This window comes from Gigantopelta aegis, chromosome 4 (genome assembly GCF_016097555.1).
Source record: "Gigantopelta aegis isolate Gae_Host chromosome 4, Gae_host_genome, whole genome shotgun sequence".
NCBI lineage: Eukaryota > Metazoa > Mollusca > Gastropoda > Neomphalida > Peltospiridae > Gigantopelta > Gigantopelta aegis.
In genome coordinates, this window is record NC_054702.1 from 30,352,800 (window position 1) to 30,379,936 (window position 27,137).

Genomic DNA, 27,137 nt, shown 5'->3' on the forward strand with positions numbered 1-27,137 from the left:
AGAAAAGGCATCTGGACCCGACAGCGAAGAGAAAAAGAAGAAAGTTGAAGTCACATGACCGGAACTACAGGGAGCATACAGTGAAGAATTTTAGGCCATCCTATTGGCTGTTTGGACCAGACCACTTGCGTTGGGGGGTGCACTTGTTGAGGACAGGTAATGTTGAAAAGAAAATCTTACTGTCAGTGTTCTTCTGATCCCGATACTGGCAGATGGCCGGCCAGAAATAGTGAGTTTTAACTGGAACACCCTGTGAAGAGTAACAATTATAGCAGCAATCAAAACAGTTAATAAAAATACACCAGAAATAAATGGTTTCTTCTCTAAACATATAGAACTACATCTGAGACTCAAATGACACTGATTAAATGTGATGGCATGGAACTAAACAAACAGTTCTTTCCTTTAATCAGGACCCCTTTTCCAATGCAGATCATTTTTATTTTTGTTGAACGACACCACTAGAGCACAATGGTTTAGTAATCATCGGCTATTGGATGTCAAACATTTGGTAATATTCATGCAGTCTTAAAGAGGAAACCTGCTATATTTTCCCATTAGTAGCACAGGATCTTTTATATGCACCATCCCACTGACAGGATAGCACATACCTTTGCCTATGATATACCAGTTGGCTGGAACAAGAAATAGCCCAATGGGCCCACCATTGGGGATCGATCCCAAACCAACCTCGCATCAAGCTTTACTACTGGGTTACGCCCTGCTCCAAAACCATAATGCAACATCCAATAATAAAAATACGAGTAAGAGATAACACACAAGGTACTGATTTCTGCCTATCTGAATAGATTTTTAAAGTTCTTACCTCAGACTTCATTTTGTCTAAAATCTGCATGGCATAATCTGAAGGGAAAACAAAATATATATAACTCTTTTTTTTCACAAATAAGACATATACACCGATACTACTTTAAAAAATGATGTCTGCATGACAGTAGGGGAAAGGAGAGAGAGAGAGAGAGAGAGAGAGAGAGAGAGAGAGAGAGAGAGAGACACACACGGGGGGGGGGAACATGAGAGGGAGACAGAGAGAAACAGATCTAGAGGCAAGGATAAATGATAGATCACACATTAAATGCAAAGATGTAATTTTCATCCATAAACATCTGAGTGTGTGAATACATTACCTGTATTTTGTATGCTAAATGCCAGTTGGGCGACTGCACTGAGATCATCACAGTTAAGTTGCATCTCTTTCATATCTCGCACTATGTCGGCCACCTTGTCCACAGGCTACAAACATTAAAATAATTGTTAAATATATCATAAAATACTTGTTGAATATACCATAAAATACTTGTTAAATATATAACACAATGGCTACCCAAATGTATGTGAAACAGAAAAGTTAGGTATCTCAGAAATTGAGTTACTTTAACCAAAAAATGTATGAAGAACATATAAAAGATTTGGTAGTTTTCTTCTAATTCTCTATATTAAGGACAAATAAATTTTTTTAGTTGGTTGTCTTCCAAATCTATATATTATTTTCGTGCTGGGGTGTTGGTAAATATCCATTTATTCATTCCTAATATTTATATATTAAGACAACATAAATTTCTAGATTTATTAGAAGATCATCTCATATTCTCTATATATTTTAAGACATACCCGTTGATGCTTTGCGAGAGCTCGAAGAAGAAATCGACCTGCTGAGACTTCCTGTGAATTCAGCTGTACAGGTTTTGGCATAGTGAGAAACAACTTGTAAGCAACATCGTCATAGCCTTTAGCCAGGAGCTGATTTGTGTAGACAATAGCATCCTGGTTAAAACCCATCTTTTTGCTTAGTATCATCAGTATCTAAGAAAAACAATAAAATGTCAAACAAATATAAACTTTCAGTACAGGAAGATGGGATAATTTTAATTCAACAAAAATATACTTGTCAATTTCAAGAAAGAACAAACACACACAACTGCATTAAAACTCAATATACAGGGTTTAACCTGCAATCAATTGATTTAAATACTATACTTTAATCCTAATTCATATAGCACCTGTTGTGACATGGGGGAAAAAATAATCAAAAAATTGGTCCATTAAGGGGGTTAGATCCTACGACCCAAGCACCTCAGGCAAGCACTCCACAAACTGATCAAAAAATAATAGACATGGGAACAGCCCAGAGCCACAAGAGAGGTTAGCTGTGTATAGGCAAGGAAGGTCACAATAAAACACGAGACTACCGCTTTGCTTTGTCTGGTGCAATCAAATTGAAAGAAAAACTAACTAGGGCGGTTTGTAGTAGCCCAGACCATACACCCCTATAGTAGCATTTTGAGATCTTGGATTTACTCAAATTGCAGGAATGGTCCTGGCAGCCCATAAAACGTGGTAAACCACATAAATGCAGCAAATTTTAATGCCTGTTAACTGATCTCACACTAATCAAAATAATGCTATAGTTAAAGGTAAAATTGTACAAAGCAAATTGTACTAAGTCTTAGTGCATTTGTCACTAGCCCTGTGTTAAAAAGCACCAGCCCCAGATGTCTGGCTAGCAGATTTGTCGAACTCTGACTAAGAAACAAAGATGGCAATTATAGTCTTCTTACCATATCAGCATGCTTTTCATGGCCTGACTCAACCAGAGCCATGAGTGCATCGAGGAAATGGCTTGGTCGTAACTGCACACTTTCTGTTTCTGCTTGCACTACAACCTGATCAAAAGACAATATATGTTATCAAAATGTGGACAGTGGATTCAAATACTATACAAACAGAACAAGAAGAACAGTTCCAACAGTTGCTCTCATTTATCCTTGCTTCTTTCAAGAACAAATATAATAATAATAATCATCATCTCAACACTTTAAATATTAAGAAGAAAAAATCATCATTAAGATTGTTTCCCCTCCTTTTTAATTGGGTTACAAGAATTTTTTTTTTTTTTAAAGTACTGATTCTGAATAAAAATTATATGCTATAAACAGAAAACACGCCCAACACTGCTACTAGTATGGGACAAAAATAAAAAAAGAATCTGGATTCAATGTAATTAAGTACATTTCACCTGTATCAAGGAGTTCTAGGCCTCTGATAATTGAACATTTGCACAACCCATTAATCAGTTACATAAAAAGAAATTCCGGTAGTCCATTTCCTTCTTGGGTAACCTGTTATATGTTCATAAACATGATGTTCTTAATTTAATACACAAACAAAAAATAGGTTATGCAAAATTAGATTTGTGTGAGTGACATGCAAATGAAACGATCGCTCTTGCAATTTTCAAAGACTTGAGTTGTTAGTCTTGAGTTCAGCTTCCTTACCTTCTGAATGCCTTCAACGTCGCCCATTTCAGCATATCCACACATTAGTGCTCCATACGTGTCCCCTGTCGGCTCAAGACCAGCTTGTCTGAAAATGACAAATAACAGTTAATACATTTTGTTATATGTCTACAATACCATAATCAAGGTTTATACACCATCAACAAAATTTCAAGACTCATTAAAATGTTATTAGTATCACAGGGGCCCTGTAGCATGTTAACACACACTGCAATTATCTAGCATTGACTGGAGTGAAATTACTATTATTGTAACCATTATCTAAATTTTAAGGTAATCAGTGGTTGTGGAATAATAATTAGTGTTTTCCCTAGCTTGTTTTAGCATGGTGCAGCACCATGCCTCAATAGTCTAGCACCATATTGCCTTAATCAGCACCATGCTGCCCTGAGATTGAACAAGCCTTTTTCAGTAATTAATTCTAAAATTGCCTTTATAAAACACCAAAAAAGGTATTATTAATTAATAAAATATGTATTTTATATCTTTTGCCATTCATTTATTAACGCAAGCACATAAATTACATTAATGTTTATTTCAATTAATTTTTGTGTATTTTGAATGAAAAACAAGTGCCCCGAAACTGGTGAAAATGCCCCAAAAGTGTTTGGTCTACCATGCCTTGCCAAATTTCTAGGGAAATCACTAATAATACTTACGCCATTATGTTTAAAATTTCATTTGCACTTGCAGGATCTCTGAAAATATAAATAAATATTTGTATTATATGTAACCAAATGTGAAGGTAACAAAAAATTTGAACTTACATTTAGGTAAAGGGTTTTGCTTTTAAATATTCACAGCTAAAAGACTCAGTAAAATATCTTATAAACATTAATCTTAATACAAATTTAGAACATCAGTTGAATGTGACATAATTTATAAAAGGAAGGAAGGAAATGTTTTATTTATGAACGCATTCAGCACATTTTATTTACGGCTATATTGCTTGACATATGGTTAAGGACCACACAGATATTGAGGGAGGAAACCTGTTGTCGTCACTTCATGGGCTACTCTTTCGATTAGCAGCAAGGGATCTTTTATATGCACCATCTCATAGACAGGATAACACATACCATGGCCTTTGATGTACCAGTTGTGGTGCATTGGCTGGAGCGAGAAATAGCCCAATAGGCCCACCGATGGGGATCGATCCCAAACCAACCGTGCATCAAGTGAGCGCTTTACCACTGGGCTATGTCTCACCTCTATTTTGTAAAAAACCCCATCAAAAACACAACCAAGTGTTGTTGCATTTTTCAAATTAAATGTTTGTTATCATAGCAACAATATGTTTAAAAGTTATGAAGTTAAATAATTTTATATTTTGAGCATAAGTTACTGGTTACCTTTTTAAAAGATTTGTTGTTTAAAATATTTATTATTCAATGAACATGTCTGTTCCGATTCCCAAAATACTGACCCTGCTCTGAAATGTCCAGTGATGAATGAGTTGAAAACCTGGTCATTGATTGGCAGGTCGAGGGATTTCATGTGGCTCAGAATCTTACTGGAATGCAAAGAAAAATCACTGATGTATTTACTTTAAAAAATATAACACACTATTGTGTATTCATACAGAAAAGAATGGGAATGAGATAGGAAGGAAATGAAGGAAATGTTTTATTTAACGACGCACTCAACACATTTTATTTGCGGTTATATGGCGTCAGACATATGGTTACGGACCACACAGATATCGAGGGAGGAAACCCGCTGTTGCCACTCCATGGGCTACTCTTTTCAATTAGCTAAAAGCGATCTTTTACATGCACCATCCCATAGACAGGATAGCACATGCCACAGCCTTTGATGTACCAGTCGTAGTGCACTGGCTGGAGGGAAATGAGATAGATTCACTTAGTGAGAGGTCAGATTAAGTATTCAACAAAAAAAGGAAAGGAATATTTGTTCTAGCAGAAAATAATTTGAGGGTAAAAAACAGACCAGGTGGTTATGTGTATGAAATCTTTTGAAAATGAACACAGTCTGACAATTTTTAAATAGCAGTTCTCTTACTATAAACTATCTAATAAAAATTTAAAATGTATTCATTAATTTCCTAGATTTTAGGGTATGTAATTTTACCCTTCATACCTTGGGCGGAAACCCTAGCAAAGGATCTTTTTATGTGTACTTTCTGACAGATAAGATAGTACACAAAATGGCCTTTAACATACCAATCACAGGGCCCATATTTTCGAAGCCATCTTAGTGCTATGAAATCGTAAAACCATCGTAGGTTGTGATGCCACTACAGCACATGCCATAGTGACGTCAAAGTTTACGATCGTTTTACGATTTCATAGGCTAAGATTGCTTTGAAAATATGGGCCCTGGACACTAACTGGAATGGAGAAAAGTTCACTGACTGGGATCAATTCTACAACACATCACACCTGATATGAGAGCTACATCACTCCCTTAACGAAACAAGAATACACCTCAAAACCTATAAAGCCAATGTCTAGGAATAGAAATAAGATGATATTTTAACCAGCCTCATCGATGCAGTGATTAAGTCTCATAGGTATTGGCTTCACATTCTGGTTCCAGCTCCCGCCCAGAGCAAGTTTAACAACTTAAAGCCACTACACCAACTTCTTTCTCACTAACCCACTGTCCTGTACAGTCAGCCCAGAACATTGTGTTTGAACCTTATTTGGATACAAGCACAAAAATAAGTATAAATAAACATGGTATTCCATTTATTACATAGTAAATCACTGGATACTGATAAGTGATGATAAGCATACGGTATATCATATATTATACAATCCAATGTATCCACGTATTACAATCCGTTAATGGTTGAAGTTTTACTGTCAACAACTACACAACAATAATTAAAGAAATAATTAACTGACAGAGGTGTTTGTTTCTCAGTATGTGAAATTAGCATTTACACAAGATATATATTATCCCCACTCACTTTGCTCCTTCAATATCGCCTTGCTCACAGTATCTGGCTATTAGCCTCTGGAATGTGACCTTAAAAGAAAACAGGTATGATAATACATGAATACTGTTTGAAATATCACTTAAGTGTATTGTAATGTCGAAAAGGCTGAGTACACTTTCGCAAATGTTTGTATGACAAATTAATATGAAAGTATTTCTAGCAGTTGGATCAGCAATTGAGTGTTAAATTGTTAACCCTTTCAGCTGTACATTTTTCAAAGTACTATTCATTATATTAAGAGTTTAGTCCAGTGGTTCAGGGCCAAATGGGTTAACATGACACATTCTATAATAATTTTCTTACTATTTACTTTTGTTATCTATTTACTGCTTTACACACGTTCAGCAGAAAAATATCAATAAAAGAAAGAAAGAAATGTTTTATTTAACGATGCACTCAACACATTTTATTTACGGTTATATGGCGTCAGACAAATGGTTAAGGACCACACAGATATTGAGAGAGGAAATCCACTGTTGCCACTTCATGGGCTAACTCTTTTTCGATTAGCAGCAAGGGATCTTTTATATGCACCATCCCACAGACAGGGTAGTACATACCACTGCCTTTGATATACCAGCCGTGGTACACTGGTTGGAATGAGAAATAGCTCAATGGGCCCACCGATGGGGATCGATCCCAGATCGACTGCACGCTTTACCACTGGCTACGTCCCTCCTCCCAAAAATATCAATAAGACTGATAGTTACTCGATTGGGTTTGACACCACTGGCCTCCATTTTAGCCAGGAATTCTTCTGGAGAAAACTTGTGGCCATTTTGAAGGTATACTGCCAGCAATGCATTGTAGTCTTGTGTACTGAAGGTCACTGTAAATATATGTAAACAAACATATTAACAATAAACAGTAAAGGGGTTAGTAACAAATTACATATCAAAATAGAAGCTATCCAACCACAGCTGTTACAAATATTTGAAAGGAGGATGTCATTGCATGTTTAATAAATATCCGTTGGGTGTAGAATTACAAAGCAATTTTTTTTACTTTGTTTCATTTAACGACACCACTAAAAAACATTGATTATATAATCAATGTCTATTGGATGTCAAACATTTGACAATTATGACTCGTAGTCATCAAAAGAAACTTGGTACATTTTAGCAGCAAGGGATCTTTTATATGCACTTTCCCACAGATAAAAAGTGATAATAAAACCATCCCAGTTTATTTTCAAAGACGCATTCCAAACGCATGTTTATTCCATTATTTCATCATCACCACGTCCTAAGTGATCTGGACATATGGAATCAGTTAGCTAAGTCAATCTGTCACTCATAAAAAAAAAATGAGTGGAAATCACTTTTGTCTCCTAATCGTCTGGTAGAATTGTGGGAATGGCAAGACGAGTCTATATTTTGTATACAGGATGCCTCGGTTGATTACGGTATATTCTCTCAGGCCAAAAAACCATTGGAAATCCTCATGTTGCCAATGCACATCACAATCAATGGGCTACGTTACTAATACTGGGGCCATGTTAAGTCAACGTGTAGTGGAAAGATGAAATGTCACAACTTAATAATTGCGGCCACTATCAAAATTAGTCTACAAAATGACGTCATTATAACGCAGATTTGCCACACTGATATTGGGCAATCGGAAATCCTCGTAACTTCTGTCGAAACAGAACCGAGTGTAGCTATACAGTTTACCGACGTGTTTGAATCTTTCTATAAGCGAACAGATTTCCCCATACAAACAAAACAAATAACTGAACTATAATAACATAATATCAATACGATAACCAAGAGAGTAACAAGTATCGCACCCCTACTTGGAAATTGGACTTGTCCGACATCAGACTTAGAAACAATCATGGCTGCCAAAGTTATTCGCTTCGAACGATCCAAAACGCAATTTTTAACATCATTAAAAAAATAAATAACGAACTCGTACAAGACGTGGATGTTGTCCATCTTGACTGAAGCTATGAAAATGTGTTCTTAAGCTGTTATTTCCAAGAAAAAAATATTGACTCCTGGATTTTCAGAATGGACTCATGGAAATGAGCCAATTCAGGAGCAAATGAGTCCACTGGCAAAAAAATGGAATCTGGGAAAAAACCTGTAATGCTACCCCTGTACCATGACCTTTGACCAGATATGCTGCACTGGTTGGAACAAGAAAAACCTCAATCAATCCAATTGAATCGATCCACTGAGGTGATTCGATCCTGCGACGCAAGCACTTAAGGTGAGCGCTCAACCAACTGAGCTAAATCCTGCCTATACAAAGCAAAAATGCTTCTTGAATGAATGTTACTATTTTTACAATCAAAGAATGAACGTTTAAAAAAAAAATACATATCGGCTATTTTACAATGCAATCTGATTATGCCACATCAATTCATAGCAACAGTACAGCCAGCTACAGTTTATTTTTATCTGCTATTTTCATTTTTAATAGCACCACATCAGCTGCATACAAGTTACAAAACTTTTCCAAAACCACCTTGTGAATTGTGAAAGAAAAAACAGGTGCACCAATTTCTTCTTATCAATATTTTAATGAGTGTATAAAGTGAAAAAACCCTCAAATTTCCCCCAGGTTGGTGGAAGCTTTTTTCTGTTTTGGCAGCAGCCATGGAGATTCACCCTGGATATGCCTAGAGCTACATGTTAGACATAGATCATAACTGGGTGGAAAGGATGACCACTACAAGCTGGGAATATGATTTATTGGTTACGCAGAGGGGTGTCATCAGGCAGGGGTTGAAATTTACCACTATCCCAAAGGAACAGTGAATTTCAAAAAACACTATTCAGTCTAAAAATGTACTATCCCTTCAATTATTAATGTACCACTAGTTTTCCCCGACTGCTATGTCGCCCTGTACAACATTGTGTAATGAACAATTGTTTATATACCAGTCTATGCATTACTGCGTACTAGCTGGAATTACAAACGAATTCACTCCAAACATTAGTCTCGATCAAAAATACATTTATTTTGTACCAGTAAGTGCATGAGAAAGGTCTTAGTAGCGCGAGGATTTGTTCTGCAGAAAAATGTAGCTGAAGAAAAAGCGAAAGCGGAATAGTCGCAGGCAATTTTCAGTATTCCGTGCTTTATTTTCACTTTCATGATGGAATATTGGAGAATTGTTTTACTATTCCATTTCAAAATTTACTATTTGCGGAATAGCGTAAAATTCAACCCGTCGGGATGCTATTTTGACTGGACTGATCCACCTGCATCATGCACTTTTGCTCCTTTTCCATTGACCAAGGTACGAAATGACTAGGGTACGAAATTACTAGGCAGCATGGTATGAAATGATTAGAGTACGAAGTGACTATGATTTGTTATTTTTATATTGGTATGCTTTAATTACCATAAAGCACATTTATTCCAAGGTGGCAGGAGATACTGAGGTTATTAGGGCTTTTTTAAATCGGAACAATGTGCCAGTGTTGTAAAAAAAAAAAAAAATAATATTCTCTTTGGATTTTTAACTTGTTCAACATTTTAAAAAGAAGATCTTATAATATATGTAAATATTTTTTTAACCTATCATAATCAATATTAATAAATGTGACAATGTTACTTATTAGTCTTGGATGTTGTTTTTGTATGTTCCTGAATCTAATTTTGTGGGTACAGAAACCAGTTTTATGGGACTCGGATGGATTAGCCTAATATTCAGACACATGCGCCCTCCTTTAATAAAACTAATGGACTTGCAGTGATTGAAATAAATAAATACATCTAGAAATCTACTTGTCCACCTATTATTTCATTTGTCCAAGTAAATTATTTATTTTATTCAAGTGCAAGGACAATGTTCTCAATTGCTCAAAATGAAACTGCATTGAACATTTTTATTTGTCCACCAAGGTACATTTTGCTTATCCGAGCAAATTTTCACTTGTCAGGACAAACGGACAAGTGCTTATTCAGGGGCAATATTTCTAAATCTTAAGTAACCGGAAATCAGATCACATAAGTTTTACTTAGGTAACCGATTGTTCGGTTACGTGAATATAGTTTTCGTAACCAATGAGTTAGGCCTACCTAATCCTAAAACACTTGAACTACGGTTCTGTGCTATATTGGTGGCTTAAATGTATTTAAAAACAAACTGATTTTCGAGTTTTATTACTGATATGTGGTACTTTTTAATTTTAGAATGTAGTTGTTCACAACGTAACCGATTGGCAGTTCTTGTGATTTGAAAGTTTCTTAACCTTCTGACTACTGCAGGCGAGATATCTCGCCCGACGTCACGTCAGTCGATATACTGTACACTGTATACAGTGCATTCCACAATTCATATTTCCCGCCGTTTTGCACACGACACTCACCGGAAACGGAAATATAATTAAAGAAAAAAGAATTTTTTTTCAAAATAGTGTTTTTTGTTTTTATTTTTTCAATTGAAAATACCTTGAAATTTTGAGTTCAAAAAGTGGTTTTCGGCAAGTATTTTCGCTTGACAACAATGGCGGCACGTCGCGGTAATTTCTTCTTCACCAGAATAACAGAAACACACACACACAAACAGAACAAAAACACTTAATCTGGCAATGAGGAATAATTCTGGATCAACTCCAAACAATCATTCCAACCAGTGCACCACGACTGGTATATCAAAGGCTGTGGTATGTGTTTTCCTGTCTGTGGTAAAGTACATATAAACGATCCCTTTCTGTGCATTAGGAAAATGTAGTGGGATTCCTCTGATGTCCGAATTACCATAATTTTTACATCAAACAGCCAGTGATTAATTAATCAATGTGCTCTAGTAGTGTCATTAAACATAAACTTTTAACTTCAAACATTCACGAGTAAGAAGTATGGAAAGTGAACTATGTCCTAATATAATATTAATTAACAAACCTTGATTCTGCAGTTTGTTCCAGAACTCCTCAGCTAGCTGGACTTTTACATCGGGATGTTCATCATACAAATAACCTCCAAAACACCTCAGAACCAGGAGGATATTGTGCTCTGATGGTACTCCTAAAAAAAAAAAAAAAAAAAAATTCAAACATTGATGGATACTTTCTGAATATTAGTACATTGATACACATCACTGGAAATTCAATCTAATTGAAAATGGTCAAATTCTGTTTGTGTAATAAATAATTTTTAAAAAAGAGATAAAGAATTAAGAGCTGTTCACATTTTCATGAGCATATAAACCAAACAAATTCCTCAACCAGCGTGGGGTGTTTTTTCACTTTATACACTCATTAAAATATTGATAAGTGTGAATGGCTCTAACCAGATATCTATTTAATACAATTATCTTTGTCACAAAGTGCTGTATTGTACAAAATGTATGAGCAAAAGAATAAATTAAATTTTTGACCTTGTCTGTCAATTTCTTGAAGTAGATTCTTGAGCTGATTTCTTGACACACGTCCAAATCTTCGCAGGTTGGCTTCCAATCCAAAGGACAACTGGTCAACCTTGGAAGTCTCTGGAACAGGTATGGATGAACTGCTTGTAACACATCTGAAACTAAGTTAATACTTTCCATTATTTTGATGGCACTTTCAACTCAATGTTTCGGCAGCATCTAACTGCCTTCATAAAAAAATTAATTCTCTTACAATGTCATTATCAACAGATATTTGTTATTAATAGCAAACGCAAGCGAGATCTTATGGTAATGACAAATAATTAATATAGACCAAGTCCTTTTATGACAAGACTTTTTTTAAATAATTTTTTATGGAAATAAAATTTCACTTCGCTTAATTCTACCTAGACCTGCCCTAAATACATCAGCAAGTAAACATGGCAGTCTTTGTCAAAATAAAGAAAGAAATCTAAATCAGGACTCAAATCACACAAGTCAAAGGACAACTCTGTTGGCTTAAAGACTGATGTACTACATTTTTGAGGGCATTATCACCAGAAGGAAGGGCAACAAGGCAAACTTCAACAAAGCACCTATTCAAAAAAAGAAGATTTGTGAACAATTTCATGTTTTCATAATAAAAAAACATTCAGGAGTCGTGTGTTCGAATATGATGAATTAGAAGCATATAAAATAATGCATAATTTCAGGAGAGCTGTTTATTGTTCACCATCAAGTTTGGTTGTGAGACGTGTGTGTAATTTATGACTTGGGCACTGCAGCAATTTTGTTGCATGGTCTTCATTAAATTCAGTCCTACTAAATGAACACTGGTGATTCTCCAGAAATAATAAATTACTATGTTCTCGGGGCTGGTAAAGGCACAGGAAGGGATAAAAGCCAGGGTGGGCTGTGATGCTCACTTTTTCCCTGGCAAATGCCATCAACAGATGGGGTTTGGGCCAGATATAGATCTTGATAGGTCACTTGTGATAATATGCAAAGGTATGTGTTCACTGCTGGCCTATGATGACCCTCAAATTTCCCCCAGGTTGGTGGAAGCTTTTTTCTGTTTTGGCAGCAGCCATGGAGATTCACCCTGGATATGCCTAGAGCTACATGTTAGACATAGATCATAACTGGGTGGAAAGGATGACCACTACAAGCTGGGAATATGATTTATTGGTTACGCAGAGGGGTGTCATCAGGCAGGGGTTGAAATTTACCACTATCCCAAAGGAACAGTGAATTTCAAAAAACACTATTCAGTCTAAAAATGTACTATCCCTTCAATTATTAATGTACCACTAGTTTTCCCCGACTGCTATGTCGCCCTGTACAACATTGTGTAATGAACAATTGTTTATATACCAGTCTATGCATTACTGCGTACTAGCTGGAATTACAAACGAATTCACTCCAAACATTAGTCTCGATCAAAAATACATTTATTTTGTACCAGTAAGTGCATGAGAAAGGTCTTAGTAGCGCGAGGATTTGTTCTGCAGAAAAATGTAGCTGAAGAAAAAAGCGAAAGCGGAATAGTCGCAGGCAATTTTCAGTATTCCGTGCTTTATTTTCACTTTCATGATGGAATATTGGAGAATTGTTTTACTATTCCATTTCAAAATTTACTATTTGCGGAATAGCGTAAAATTCAACCCGTCGGGATGCTATTTTGACTGGACTGATCCACCTGCATCATGCACTTTTGCTCCTTTTCCATTGACCAAGGTACGAAATGACTAGGGTACGAAATTACTAGGCAGCATGGTATGAAATGATTAGAGTACGAAGTGACTATGATTTGTTATTTTTATATTGGTATGCTTTAATTACCATAAAGCACATTTATTCCAAGGTGGCAGGAGATACTGAGGTTATTAGGGCTTTTTTAAATCGGAACAATGTGCCAGTGTTGTAAAAAAAAAAAAATAATATTCTCTTTGGATTTTTAACTTGTTCAACATTTTAAAAAGAAGATCTTATAATATATGTAAATATTTTTTTAACCTATCATAATCAATATTAATAAATGTGACAATGTTACTTATTAGTCTTGGATGTTGTTTTTGTATGTTCCTGAATCTAATTTTGTGGGTACAGAAACCAGTTTTATGGGACTCGGATGGATTAGCCTAATATTCAGACACATGCGCCCTCCTTTAATAAAACTAATGGACTTGCAGTGATTGAAATAAATAAATACATCTAGAAATCTACTTGTCCACCTATTATTTCATTTGTCCAAGTAAATTATTTATTTTATTCAAGTGCAAGGACAATGTTCTCAATTGCTCAAAATGAAACTGCATTGAACATTTTTATTTGTCCACCAAGGTACATTTTGCTTATCCGAGCAAATTTTCACTTGTCAGGACAAACGGACAAGTGCTTATTCAGGGGCAATATTTCTAAATCTTAAGTAACCGGAAATCAGATCACATAAGTTTTACTTAGGTAACCGATTGTTCGGTTACGTGAATATAGTTTTCGTAACCAATGAGTTAGGCCTACCTAATCCTAAAACACTTGAACTACGGTTCTGTGCTATATTGGTGGCTTAAATGTATTTAAAAACAAACTGATTTTCGAGTTTTATTACTGATATGTGGTACTTTTTAATTTTAGAATGTAGTTGTTCACAACGTAACCGATTGGCAGTTCTTGTGATTTGAAAGTTTCTTAACCTTCTGACTACTGCAGGCGAGATATCTCGCCCGACGTCACGTCAGTCGATATACTGTACACTGTATACAGTGCATTCCACAATTCATATTTCCCGCCGTTTTGCACACGACACTCACCGGAAACGGAAATATAATTAAAGAAAAAAGAATTTTTTTTCAAAATAGTGTTTTTTGTTTTTATTTTTTCAATTGAAAATACCTTGAAATTTTGAGTTCAAAAAGTGGTTTTCGGCAAGTATTTTCGCTTGACAACAATGGCGGCACGTCGCGGTAATTTTCAGGGATCGATAGCTGATTGTAACAGCTAATTTGATAATATATATGATCGTTTTACCAACAACGAAAATTACCAAATATTGCAATATGAATCGTAGTTCGGGTTTTAAAAACAATTCTGGTCAGAAAACCACTGTTATCGGGAATAATGGACATAAATACTGGACAGCTGGCCACAAATGCCCGTAAATAAACGCAACTTTTTCGATTGTTTGCCTAATTTTAATCACCATTAGCCGATCTAAAATAATAAAAATTACAAAAAAAAGACACGAAAATAATACTTACCGATTCATATATGAACTTTATTTCATGTATTTATGAAACATTTAAGTGAATATATGTGAGTAAAAATTATAAACTTGTACCCACTCAACATGGTTTTTGTTAAAAATTAATCCAGTAGTCTAAAGGTTAACTGACACGCAAACAGAACAATGGTTCTCATGAAATATTGTGCCCTGCTGATGTTCTTTCCTCTCTCTCAAATGTAAAGAAATCGATCTGTAAAAAATCTACTAACTAGGTACATATTTAAGTAACATGCCTATATTATATTTTAATTCTCATTTATATACTATATTATATAGCATTCAGGGTGGAGGAATTTGGCTTTAAATTTGTGGGGATGGGGTATAGCTGCTGCAATCAATCAATGATTGAATCATAGCATGGGGACCAGACAACTCGGACCCATGGACAACTCGGCCCAGACAACTCGGCCTCAGGGCCGAGCTGTCCAAGACGACTCGGCCCCGAGTTATTGATACGGGTTCATTGATACTTGTGGAAAGCGGCTATATGTCGAAATCAGATTTTCAAGTAGCAGAATTGAACAGTTTATCCTAGTATTTCTCAATCAATACAGTATTCATATGCCAAAGCAGTAAAATTACGACAGAATTACAGGTGCGGTGTTGCCATCGTGAACAAACGTCGCAGCGTAATGCATGTTGTCTGGGTCGAACTTCATTGGAACAAAAGGAACACGGATATGTCGGCATTTTGTTGGAAAGTGATATTAGAAAGTGATAAGTCCAATAATTCGGACGGTTATATACATTATTTGAAAATGGCATCATGCTCACCAATTGGAATTACTTCTTAAAAGCAGGAAGTCAGGAGGCTATATCCGCGAGTGTTGTTACAACGATAAATAACGTTTGCATGTTTTTTCTGGGATCATCTCCAATGTTTAGGTCACTGATTGTAGAACAAAAACAAATTATTCGAACAGCGGAAACTATCTTCAAAGATAAATGGATCAGCAATTTATCAATCCGACATGACACTTCGTTTCGGGACGTTTATGTTAAGGTGAGACTAATTCAAAACTAACAAAAAACACACTCTTTTATTTCTGTGAGAATACTTTAATTTAAAAAACAACACTTGTTCAACAATATTTTTCAACAATATACAATATTGTGCATGTCCCGAGTCGTCTCTGGACTCCGGGCCGAGTTGTCTTGAGGTGGGCCGAGTTGTCTCAGAACTATGGGCCGAGCTGTCTCGACGTGGGCCGAGTTGTCTGGGCCGAGTTGTCCACGGGTCCGAGTTGTCTGGCATTCCATAGCATGATGATGGCATGTGACCCCATGATCATGTGTTGCCTTTGGTTTAACAAAAATTAGGACACTAACTTGACTAAGGCAAGACAAAAGGGCACCAAGACAAAAATTGTTGCAAGACTGTCTTGAAAAGGCAATTTGTTTTTCATAACGTCACTGTCAAAGAAAAGACCTTGTAACGTGCGTGCAGACGATTTTTATTAGAGTGACACCAAGCATTTCCGCGGAAAAACAGTGTTAAGTAGCGTAACAAATTGAAAATGCCAGTACTTCCTAACAGAACACGTTCCCACGTGTAGGTAACTTTATCAAAACAAACCTTATTTGTGATACATTTTTCACAAAATTCTTCTGATGTAGTTGTGTGTGCTGACTATTGTATTGTCTAAAGTTTGCACTTCGTAAAAATGAAGAAACACGTTTTGCGATGGGTAAGAATCGAAGCCGGCTACAAACAACGAGCGCAGACATTTTGATACTTGAGCGCCCTCTGGTGAAGGGCATATGTTGCGTCACTACTCGGGACACATCGGCTATGTCAAATCGTCATTGATTACGAATAAATCCGAAATTCGCCGAGATGGTCTGAATTTCAAGGACGTTAACTCTAGATAAAATTGGGAAATCTGTCGGTATCTTTTAATAGGTAAAGATAATATGGTGAAAATATCGCCTGTCATATGAATCATAGTCATTTCGAACTATACAGTATACTCAATAATACTGCCTGGTTATTTTGTATCATTCAATTGTAAAAAAGTCATTTCGTACCAGAGAAAAATTGTACCACAGTAAACTTAACCACATGTCACATCTTCCCACCTTCCATGAAAAAGTGTGTGTGGGGTTTTTATGGGTTTTTAAAAAATAATTTCAGTTTCATTTGATAAAAAAAAGAAAAGAAAAGTAGAAGTGTTTTGGAAATAACACAAATGCACTATTCTGTGCAAATCGAAAATAATAATAATTTGTTCAAAAATAAATAGATTGTAACACATCATGGTAAATAAACAATGTTCATTGCAGGGAAGTGCTAGATAATGTTAATGACAGTTACTTTTTGTTTCATTTTGGCATCATACATAATAAATATATAACATATTTCATGAACAGGGTTTGCGTGCATTGTGGAAAATCCTGGAAATTACTTTTCAGACCTTGCTTTTTAAGGTGCGATCGTGCTCGTACAGTGCACGTAATTTCAATCTGACGAGTGTGAAAAACAGCGCACATTACACTCAACAAACGGTGCACGTAAAATAGATGGGTATATATATTTCCACTGTTTACAAAAATCAAGAGTTTTCATAGCTCATTTAGCCGATAGGAAGATCCTTTTATTAAAACAATAAAAATTTAAAACATGGCAGTGGCTTCCATGCAGTTGTTAAACTGGTATTTCTCTTTGTTGAACAAATCGGGAAATACTGGTTTAATAGACAATTTTGTAGACCAATCTAATTAAAATTAGCTCCACTATTACATGTGGATCTAACACCAGCCAGTTGGAGCTCATGTCCACCAATCAAAACCTTACTTGCAGAATCATGCCAGTGATTTGAAAATAATTTGAAAACATTCCGAATTATCCTGAGGGTATACGATATGTTTCATGTGAATTACGAATGCCTTATTTAGACCAGTAGAACTAATTTTAATCGGATTGCTAACAACACTGCATAGTCCCCAATGTCCAGGTAACATTTCGACTGTAAATTTATAATTTAAATATTGACCAATCACACTTCGCCTTTTATAACGTTATTTGGGAGCATACAAATTCTAAAAATATCGGGCGAGTCTACTTTAGTTGCCGCAGTACAGCGAAACATACCAATACGTACGTGGTGGGTTATCAGTCTTCAGTTTTACATTAAAAATTATTTATTTATTTATAAAAAGAAAAAAAAACTAAATCTATCTTCAGTTTTACATTACAAATTATTTATTTTATAAAATAAAACATGTTTTACGGCATTCGTAATTCACACGAAACATATCGTATACCCTCAGGATAATTTGGAATGTTTTCAGATTATTTTTAAATCACTGGCATGATTCTGCAAGTAAGGTTCACAGGTGTTAATTATGTGGAGCTAATTTTAATTAGATTGTTTTGTAGACGTACCAGTCAAAATCCAATCGGAGCTATGCTGCCTGTTTTATTTATTTTGGAGAGTGGTTTTTACACTCGCCTTAACATATTGAGGTGTGCGATTTTCCACTCGCCTACAATTTTCAAAAACCATGGACTGACTTTTTAAAAAATTGTTCACCCTGGAAAGTGCTTAAAACTCCTGGAAAAATCAGTTAGCCACAGGGATTTATCCACGCATTATGTGGGTCCGAAGATAGGCCCCTTCCCTTGTTTGCCAAATCATTATGAGATCATTGACTTGAAAGCGCAAAATTGTCCAGTAATATTCTAAATAACACCTATGCATTTTTATTTCTCCCTTTGTAAGTTCCCACTGGGGTAATATTTTTTTTAATTTTTAACATTGCTAGATTTGGATTTAATATTTATTCCTTTTTTTTAACAGAAATGCCACGACATGATTTTGTTCACAAGAATTACGGCAACATGGGCAGTGAATTTATCATACACCACAGAACAGTCCAAGTGGGACGACTCATTGTCATGTTTGTACTGTCTGTGTTTTTCGCCTCACTTGTCAAACTACATTTAAAAGTAAGTTTGATGAGTACAATATGTTGTTGCATTTTGATAATGATAGGGTGGGACGTAGCCCAGTGGTAAAGCACTCTCCTGATGTGCTGTTGGTGTGGGATCGATCCCTGTCTGTGGGCCCATTGGGCTATTTCATGTTCCAGCTAGTGCACCACAAATGGTATATCAAAGGCCATGTAACGTGATATTCTGTCTGGTGGGATGTTGCATATAAAAGATCCCTTGCTACTAATGGAAAAATGTAGCATGTTTCTTCTCTAAGACTATTTGTCAGAATTACCAGATGTTTGACATCCAATAGCCGATGATTAATAAATCAGTGTGCTCTAGTGGTGTCGTTAAACAAAACAAACTTCTTTGATAATGATATGAAATATATACATTTTGTATTAGATGAGATTTTGATCAAGTATCAGTCTTTGCCAGAAAAGGCAGTGATCACTCCTGTTATTCCTAATTTCTGTTATTCCTAATTTGTTTAGAAGAGTGGCAAATTGATTAATCAGTAATACAAAAATTATAAAATAAATTTACTCCATGTGATTGATCTTCAGCTCATCTTGATTTTTATTCATAGTGATGACGGAGTATAACAGAAAGATTTAACAGAGTTCATTTCAGAGTTATTGTGCAGAGTAGTTTGGAATATATGTGTTAAGTAACAATTTAACCTGTGAAATTGATATGTATATATATATATATATATATGTACCATATGAAGACTGGCAATGGCAGTATACCACTTGCACATTAGTTATCACTTAGTATTTAAAATATCAAGTAACTTCAAACCAATGTGGTTTTTTCTAAATCAGCCTACTTGTAATTATCAATTTTTTTTATTTCAAAAGGCATTTCAGAATTTTATATTATTATTGGTCCTCTACCGGCCCAACCAGAGGTGATTATGGGGTTCATCTCCAACCTTCTGTCTGTGTTTTTTGCCTCACTTGTCAAACTGCATTTAAAAGCAAGTTAGATGAATACCATATGAAGACTGGCAATGTTTGTCTTTCTGTCTAACTGTCTGTCTGTCTGTCCATCTGTCACATATGTAGTTTTTCAGATTTTTATTTTTTTATTTTTTTTGCAATACCTCCAGATATTGAGCTAAAATTGTGTATGCAGTTACCAATCAAGTTAGACTTTCATGGTGATATACCCATTTTTCACAGAGTTATGTCCCTTGTAATTGTACTTAGGAGACTCGAAAACCAACTTTACATACATGTTTTTGCAGTGCCTCAAGATATTGGACTGAAATTTTGTGTATAGCTTTATCATGTACTGTTACAAATAAGGTTTGAGTTCCTTAGCAATTTGCATCTTGGCCCTTGGAGATAAGAATTTTTTTTTTTTGGACCCAGTAGGGGACACATATTGCTTTAGCAGTACTCTCAGAGTCTCCCTTCACATAAGATACACTTTTTTAAACCAAGAATCTATAGACAAAACATTGCAGTGGACAATAATGATTATGAATTAAAATTTTCAAAAAGAAGTTTTCATTAAGTTTGGATGCCAGCACCTCATCCGTATCCCCAATTTGATAAATTCTGGAATAACAAATAATAAAGAGGTTTTTTTATTATTATTTATGTTGCAAAAATATTTATTTCAGGAAATGAAAATTTTGTGGTCAATTTCTGGATTTCTTGCTTTTATGCTGATTTACAGATTATATAACAAAGTGAAACGAGGTAAGATCAAAATTAATGTGTTTTGTATAGGTGCAACATATTTTATGAACATACACTTATCTACAACAGATATTTTTATGCCTTACTGGTTTTAATATACATGTATATGTAATATAAAATATGAACATAAATTTTCTTACTACAACATAACCACTCTAACCTGGGGTTTTTTTTACATGTATTTCCCCTTTCCAGTGAATTGTTCTGAACATCCCAACAGCCAATTGTTGGCTAGAATCTTCTTTTTTGTGTCCAGGGTCATGTGGTCACATAATTCCTCTCTTATCTTTCATTTTTAGGAGTAGCCTTTATAGCAATAGGAGTTTCCTCCCTTTCTTTCAACCAAATTTTGACAAAAATATGTTGAAATTTTAAAATAGCCATATGTTAGACAACAAATAGCCATACATTAAAATGTGATGATATGTCAACCTTTCCTTGCTCCTCCGCTTAGATCTGTGGTCTGGACATCTTTTTATTCTGTATTAATACAAATCAGTTTTTTGTGTGGGAGGTGGGTGCTATAATGCATATAAATAAATGTTAATTCTTTGATGGATGCACATATTTTTGTTCTAAAGTTATCAACATGACACAAAAAATGATACACATTTTAAAGGTAAATGGTTTATTCTGAATATGAAGTATTTGATAGACTTCTCCTCTACTCTTAAGTAAAAAGGACAGATTAAATTATTTGTTTTCTTTTTAAAAATGTTTTTGGGCTGCCAGTTTTTTTACCATAGCAACTAACCAGAAAGGTTCTGATTTCGAAAACAGTGTTTTGACATAGCAATTTCAGTGTCATATATTGGGGTAAAAGATTTGTCTATGTTTACCATTATATGCAAATTCTGTTTGACTTTCAGAAAGTTTTCTAGTCCTGCCTTCTTTGGGTATCCAGGTGAAAACCGAATACCTGTTCGGCCACTGTGATGCAGAGTTTATAGATATTTTACATGTGAAGGATGTTATTATTAATGAAGCCATTACTATGGTGAGTAGTTTTATTCCTATGGAAATAAACAAGTTAATAAATATTGTTACAGTATAAAATCCATCATATTTGTCCTATATGGACATCTATTCTATCCCCCCCCCCCCCCCCCCCCCCCGCCCCACTCCCATCCCAACCAATGTCTCATAGCAGTTGAGGCACTGATAGGTGCTATTCAGTGTATGAAAAGGTACAGATAAAAGATCTCTTGCTGCTTTTTGGTAGAAATAACCTGTGTGGTGTCAGTGTGTTTCCTCTTTCATTCTCAAGACCAAGAATCGGAGTAAACATATTTAATTTAAAATGATCTGAAGTGCCATGAAATAAGCATTCCTCCCTTTACACATGACAGTGGCCGGTATGTCATTGTTTGTCAATGGTTACTTCTTACAGTCCTTTTCTACATTAAAAGATGTCAGTGTGCTTCAATGCACTTAATGGAAACTTTAAGCATAAACATTGTGATATTTTATTTACTCTTTTTTCGAAAATAAAATAATTTGCAACCACGTTTCATAAGCTTTGATATTCATAAATATTGTTGCAATATAAAATGCATCATATTATGTCCATCATATTATTCACATTTGTCCTATGTGCACACATCCCCTCCCCACTCCCATAATAAACACAATGACTTACCAGTCTTTTTACCAGAAAGAAATTTTTGGGTATGGCACTGTGGAATTGAATGCAACCACAGTCAACAGGAGGTATGGGAGGCCTCCCACAGAAAGAAAAAGGGTTAAGAAAATCATACAGTAATGATAAGAGTAATTAATTTTGTCAAAAAGTTAACTTTAAAAAATAAAATCTGCCAAAAAATTCTGGTATGATGCTATTTTATACCCTCTGGCAGAAACCCTGCCTACATGTGTGTAACTATATTAATGGAAAAAAGGCAAGGGAATTGATGGTATTTGAGACAGAATTTAATTTAATACTAGGGTAGTTATTAGTAGTAGTAGTCTAGTAGTTATGCCTGTATAAAATACTGAGATGTAATGTGGGACTTAATGTTTTGGTTACAGTCAATATCTGTTGTTACAATTTATGTGTTCCCTTATTTCTTTCCATCCATATGGTTATAAACCCAAAAGAATGAGTATGTATATGTATTTAATTTTTATATAAGCTAGAAAAAATGCCATATTTATTTTTTAGCTTTTATAATAATTAATATCTAGATGGTGTTAACTTCTATTTTTAAATTATTATATGTTCATTTTATATCTTCAGCAAAGAGTGATTTGTTATTTGGCTGTCCTGCTCAAAGAAGATAACTGTGATAATCTCAAGGCAATATATCCACTTTTTACAGTAAGATTGTCATTCTTCAACATTAATAGCTCACTAGTGCAGCCAAACAGTTTCTTTCGTTTCATTATTCAGTGAAACCCTTTAAAACTGGACATTTTTCTGTCCTTTTTTAAATCAGTACGGGATGCACTTTGAAATCTGACTTTTTACTTGGTCCAGTGGGTGTCCAATTCAGATGGGTTTCACTGTACTTCACTGCCTCGTAATATTAAAGAGACTGTCCATAGTTTGATGCCATCATAATATGTTTCTGACTAATACCGCCTTTTAAATGAGTAAAATTACATATTAAATACATTTTCTTGTTTAGAATATCAGTCTATTTATATTCAGTATTTTGTTTATGTTTGTAGAAGACTGAACTGGATTTTATTTGCCAGTAATTTCATATGCTGTGGATCTTGAAATCAACCTGTTCCTAAATTAATGCAAGTGACAGTAGTCAGATTAAAATGTGACATGAAATTACTGTGAGTGGCCTCCCTTGAAATGTTACTTTTGTAACAACATACTTTTCTGTACCTTTTAGTTAATTCTGATTTACAAAGGTACAATTTTCCACTATTTCCATGTTTTTTTCCACAGTTTAATTGATAAGTATCATGACAGTAACTAGTAAATATAAGTGTAGATGATGAGAGAGATGTTTTGTTAAACTGAGCACTAATCATTGTTACTTCTGTGTTTTTTCTAGCACTCATGGCCAAGTCTGTCAGTGATACAGCCAATTTACCAAATCACACAGAAGAAGCTGTTTGCAGAACACCTAAAATCAAGATGACGGCAGCCTAAACTTATTATTCGTGTATAGATCTGTTTAAAACATATACACATGTATTTTAAAATTCTTTCAGATATACCTCATTCTGCAAAGATATATAATGTATTCATTGTTTGTCATTGTAAACATCATATTGTAACAATCATTGACACCCATTCCATGGGCTTGACGACAACACTGTGTCAATATTTATAATCTACCCACTGCAAAAAACAAATGTAAGTCTTAGTGCTAAAAAGATGTTTTGACTCGTTTGTAATGGTATTTTATTTATTGGTAGTTCTCTGTAGTTGGCAGTTTTGGTAGCAATTTATACCAGACTTTAAAGCTGTCTTCATTTTGCTTTTTAACTTCTGCAATAAGAATCTTGTATGCTGAGACAATCAATACCTTGCAAGTAAAAGATGGTGCTACGTGTATATTTTTACCACATATTGATGTGTATTAACACATTTTTAAAAGTCCCATGATACAATCCCAGGACTTGAAATAGAGGCCTGCGAAAAGTAGTAAATGTTTTAGACCTAGCAGTCAAAATAAAATTCATCTACTAAAATTACCAAAACATCACAAGTCGTTTTTCAAGAGACAGATGTATGTACGATCATCTCATCTTGATGCTGAGCTCATGATTCTGTTATATTTTAATTTTATAATGCTCTAAAATACATCTCAGAGGTCCAGATTCTCCACACACTGTCCCATTCCCTTCACTCACCATTTCTGTGTTTATTTCTAGCAGGTCATATTTTTACTTGGCATGCCATATTTCTTTTGGCCTGGTATGTTAAAAAATAACAGCAAGCCATGTTTTATTTCCTATTTTGAGCCCTGCAATCCTGGGAAGAAGGTTCAGCTACTAAATGGAAGAAGCCAAAAAATGATGATACGTAACACTGAAGATACATTCTTACAATTGTTTCAAAAGCTTATGTATTTTAACTCATATAGCCAAAATCAAATAGTACACCAGTGTAATATTAAGCTGCCCAGATGTTTGGATTTGTTATGTATCAGAAGGTAGTAAGATTAAGAAACAAATTTGCCCAATGATGGAGCAGGATGTGAATCATTGGTAGAGTTTTTACCTGGGCACAGTGTGATGAGTCATAGGATTGATCTCTTTCGATGCACCTGGGTTGTTTTTCCATTCCATCCAGCGTCCCACCAAGTGGTACATCCCAGAGCTAGCTCTGTCACTTGCCAAATGGTGAAATAATTTCATAAAATAATGGATATTTCTGCAGTTTTTGAAGTTATATAGATACTTTGGCAAAATTTTCTCTACTGACCCAGAGCTAGCCCTGCATCCAATTCCATGGTGTGTACTATCTTGTCTAAGTTCCAGTGTCCCAAATCAGTTGTTGTTGCCAATAATGTTAACGTTTACTAATAAAACTGATATAAGCAGCGTATCCCAGGTAGTACACCGATGAAAAGATGGGTACCTCACATTTAATCTACCTACAGAGTCGCATATACCATTTGAGAGATTTGATGAATGTATTTATTAATAACTCTCAGTTTTGCTGAAAATCACAGTTAAATTTTTAGGGATATCCTGCACTGGTTTCAGCCTATTGTGTGTACTGCATAACAACTGAAATAAAAGAAATAAAAGTTAACTTTTTTATTGGCAATGGATAATAGTATTTGCACATAATTAATGTCACACACTACCAATCCAAGCCGTAGCTGTTTTTACTTCATATTTATATTTGACACAGAACTTTCTTCTTTGGTACAATGTCTGTGGGAAATTGTATATAAAAAGTCCCTTGCTGCCAGAATTACTTACTTGTGCTAAATTGTGAAAAAAATGCATGCACAAAGAATAAAAGACTGCAATATGTAATACTGTATTTGTTTCAAATAGCCTCTGCCATAAGAGTCTGAGGAATTCACAGTCTGGGTACATGGAAAGTCACAAAACTACCTCCGTTTTTATCTCTGCCATAAGTCCCAGAGGAATACCGAAAGTCACAAAACTACCTCTGTATTTTTTTTCTAACTTATTTTGCTGCTTGGTCACATTCTGACATTCAGTTGCAGTTTGCATCATGGTGATGATAATTAATGAAAGTAGGAGGCTGCTTGTGAAACAGAGGGGTCTATATCTATTGAGTATATTGAGTGGTACAAATGCAAGCATGCAATCTAGACGCTTGTGGTGAGTGCAGTAGCTACCACAAATCACCACGTATATCTACTAATAAATATACTGCATCAGTTCCTACCAGCTAAACTCTTACAACTCTTGTTGTTATAATTTCTGTTGTCTTTATCAGCATTTATATTTGGATCTGTTCAGCAGTCTTATGATCCAGGGGTGCAGAAAGTACTCGCAGGCTGATTTTTGCTCAAATTTGGATGACAATGTTTATTCATATTTACAATATTTTTATCAAACAGCTATATAGGGTTCTAACCGATTCACCATACATTTTTACATGGATTACATCTAATATTGTGAGTAGAATTATGGAAATACATGGTGAAAAGTTTTCAGGCCAGGTCATTTTGACCGAATGTCTCCCATCATTTTTGCACGAATATGAAGATTTGATTCCGCAGCCTCCTATCTTGTATGCTTATGGACAACATGTGCATTATTCTTTTTAGTAGAAAAAGACCATTCAATATTGCAATAATTAAATTCATAAATAGCCAATAGGTTATTCCCCGTATCCCTCCCACCATATTCCATCCTAGAGACCATATTGCATTATCATAGTTGCTGCATAAAATATATTGATCTTTCATATGTATTATAATTATTTAAAGCAAAGAATAAAAGTATTATTGGAAAGGGATGAGTATTTATCACTTCATCTAGTCATCTCTGAATCGTGACTGACAAACTGATGTTTATTTTGTCATAAATCAAATTAATATAATAATTTTGTTATTTTTTACCCAAAAATATATATACATGTATAAAATGATTTAGTATAATTGATTTGAACACTATCAATTGTTTTATTTGTATAACAATCACTATAATAATTTGAAGTCTTTATGTTAGCTCAAGAAAATAATTTGCATTGTATTAACTCTATATATGAATGTAACTACGCAGTATGTTTTGTCTCGCACAAACTATAAGTCTTGTATCGATGAAACTTGGTTTGTAGTTGCACCTATGGATGTTCATCATAGTGCATCGAAAAGGTTTATGGTAGGCAAGACATTTCATTCCATAGAATTCTTGTTTTTTAATTTTATATTCTGATTTTTATTTTTAACATTTTATTCAATATTACACATGAATAATTTTGCAATGTCTGTCACTATTACAAATGACAATAATATTGCCAATGGATTCATATCTATATACATACATTACATACAGGATAATAAATGAGTTTCCAATTATTGTCAAATTTATGAGCTTTAGAGGGTGACAAATGAAACAAATTTCATGAGGGACATAAATTTTATAATAACAGGTACTGAGTATGTTATTCTGTTTATTACCATAGAATATTTTTCTCTCTCT

The 27,137-nt window shown here is 34.8% G+C and overlaps 2 protein-coding genes across 2 annotated transcripts in view; one reads left to right on the plus strand and one right to left on the minus strand.

Annotated features, from left to right (window-relative positions):
* Nucleotides 1-16,624, minus strand: part of LOC121370354 (leucine-rich PPR motif-containing protein, mitochondrial-like) — a 45,179-nt gene extending 28,555 nt beyond the window's left edge. The window contains exons 1-13 of the mRNA XM_041495516.1: nt 16,468-16,624; nt 11,618-11,769; nt 11,143-11,265; nt 6,993-7,111; nt 6,253-6,311; nt 4,744-4,830; nt 3,977-4,015; nt 3,297-3,384; nt 2,580-2,684; nt 1,633-1,824; nt 1,149-1,254; nt 827-864; nt 181-250 (exon numbers count right to left, since the gene is read on the minus strand). Of these exons, the coding sequence (XP_041351450.1) occupies nt 181-250; nt 827-864; nt 1,149-1,254; nt 1,633-1,824; nt 2,580-2,684; nt 3,297-3,384; nt 3,977-4,015; nt 4,744-4,830; nt 6,253-6,311; nt 6,993-7,111; nt 11,143-11,265; nt 11,618-11,769; nt 16,468-16,619 (1,330 nt within the window). The 5' untranslated portion in view covers nt 16,620-16,624. The remainder of the gene's footprint in view (nt 1-180; nt 251-826; nt 865-1,148; nt 1,255-1,632; nt 1,825-2,579; nt 2,685-3,296; nt 3,385-3,976; nt 4,016-4,743; nt 4,831-6,252; nt 6,312-6,992; nt 7,112-11,142; nt 11,266-11,617; nt 11,770-16,467) is intronic.
* Nucleotides 16,625-16,689: 65 nt separating this feature from the next.
* Nucleotides 16,690-27,134, plus strand: LOC121372110 (phosphatidylinositol N-acetylglucosaminyltransferase subunit H-like). The gene is made up of 6 exons (XM_041498373.1): nt 16,690-16,794; nt 18,692-18,840; nt 20,462-20,540; nt 21,410-21,537; nt 22,777-22,857; nt 23,552-27,134. The coding sequence occupies exons 2-6, from the start codon at nt 18,694-18,696 to the stop codon at nt 23,636-23,638; spliced, it is 522 nt and encodes a 173-aa protein (XP_041354307.1). The 5' UTR covers nt 16,690-16,794; nt 18,692-18,693; the 3' UTR covers nt 23,639-27,134.
* The last annotated feature ends 3 nt before the right edge of the window (nt 27,135-27,137 follow it).

Coding starts and splice junctions, on each gene's coding strand:
- LOC121372110 (XM_041498373.1), top strand. CDS start 18,694: ATGCCACGACATGATTTTGTTCACAAGAATTACGGCAACATGGGCAGT. Junction 21,538..22,776: donor TTAATGAAGCCATTACTATG/GTGAGTAGTTTT, acceptor TTATATCTTCAG/CAAAGAGTGATTTGTTATTT. Junction 22,858..23,551: donor CAATATATCCACTTTTTACA/GTAAGATTGTCA, acceptor TGTTTTTTCTAG/CACTCATGGCCAAGTCTGTC.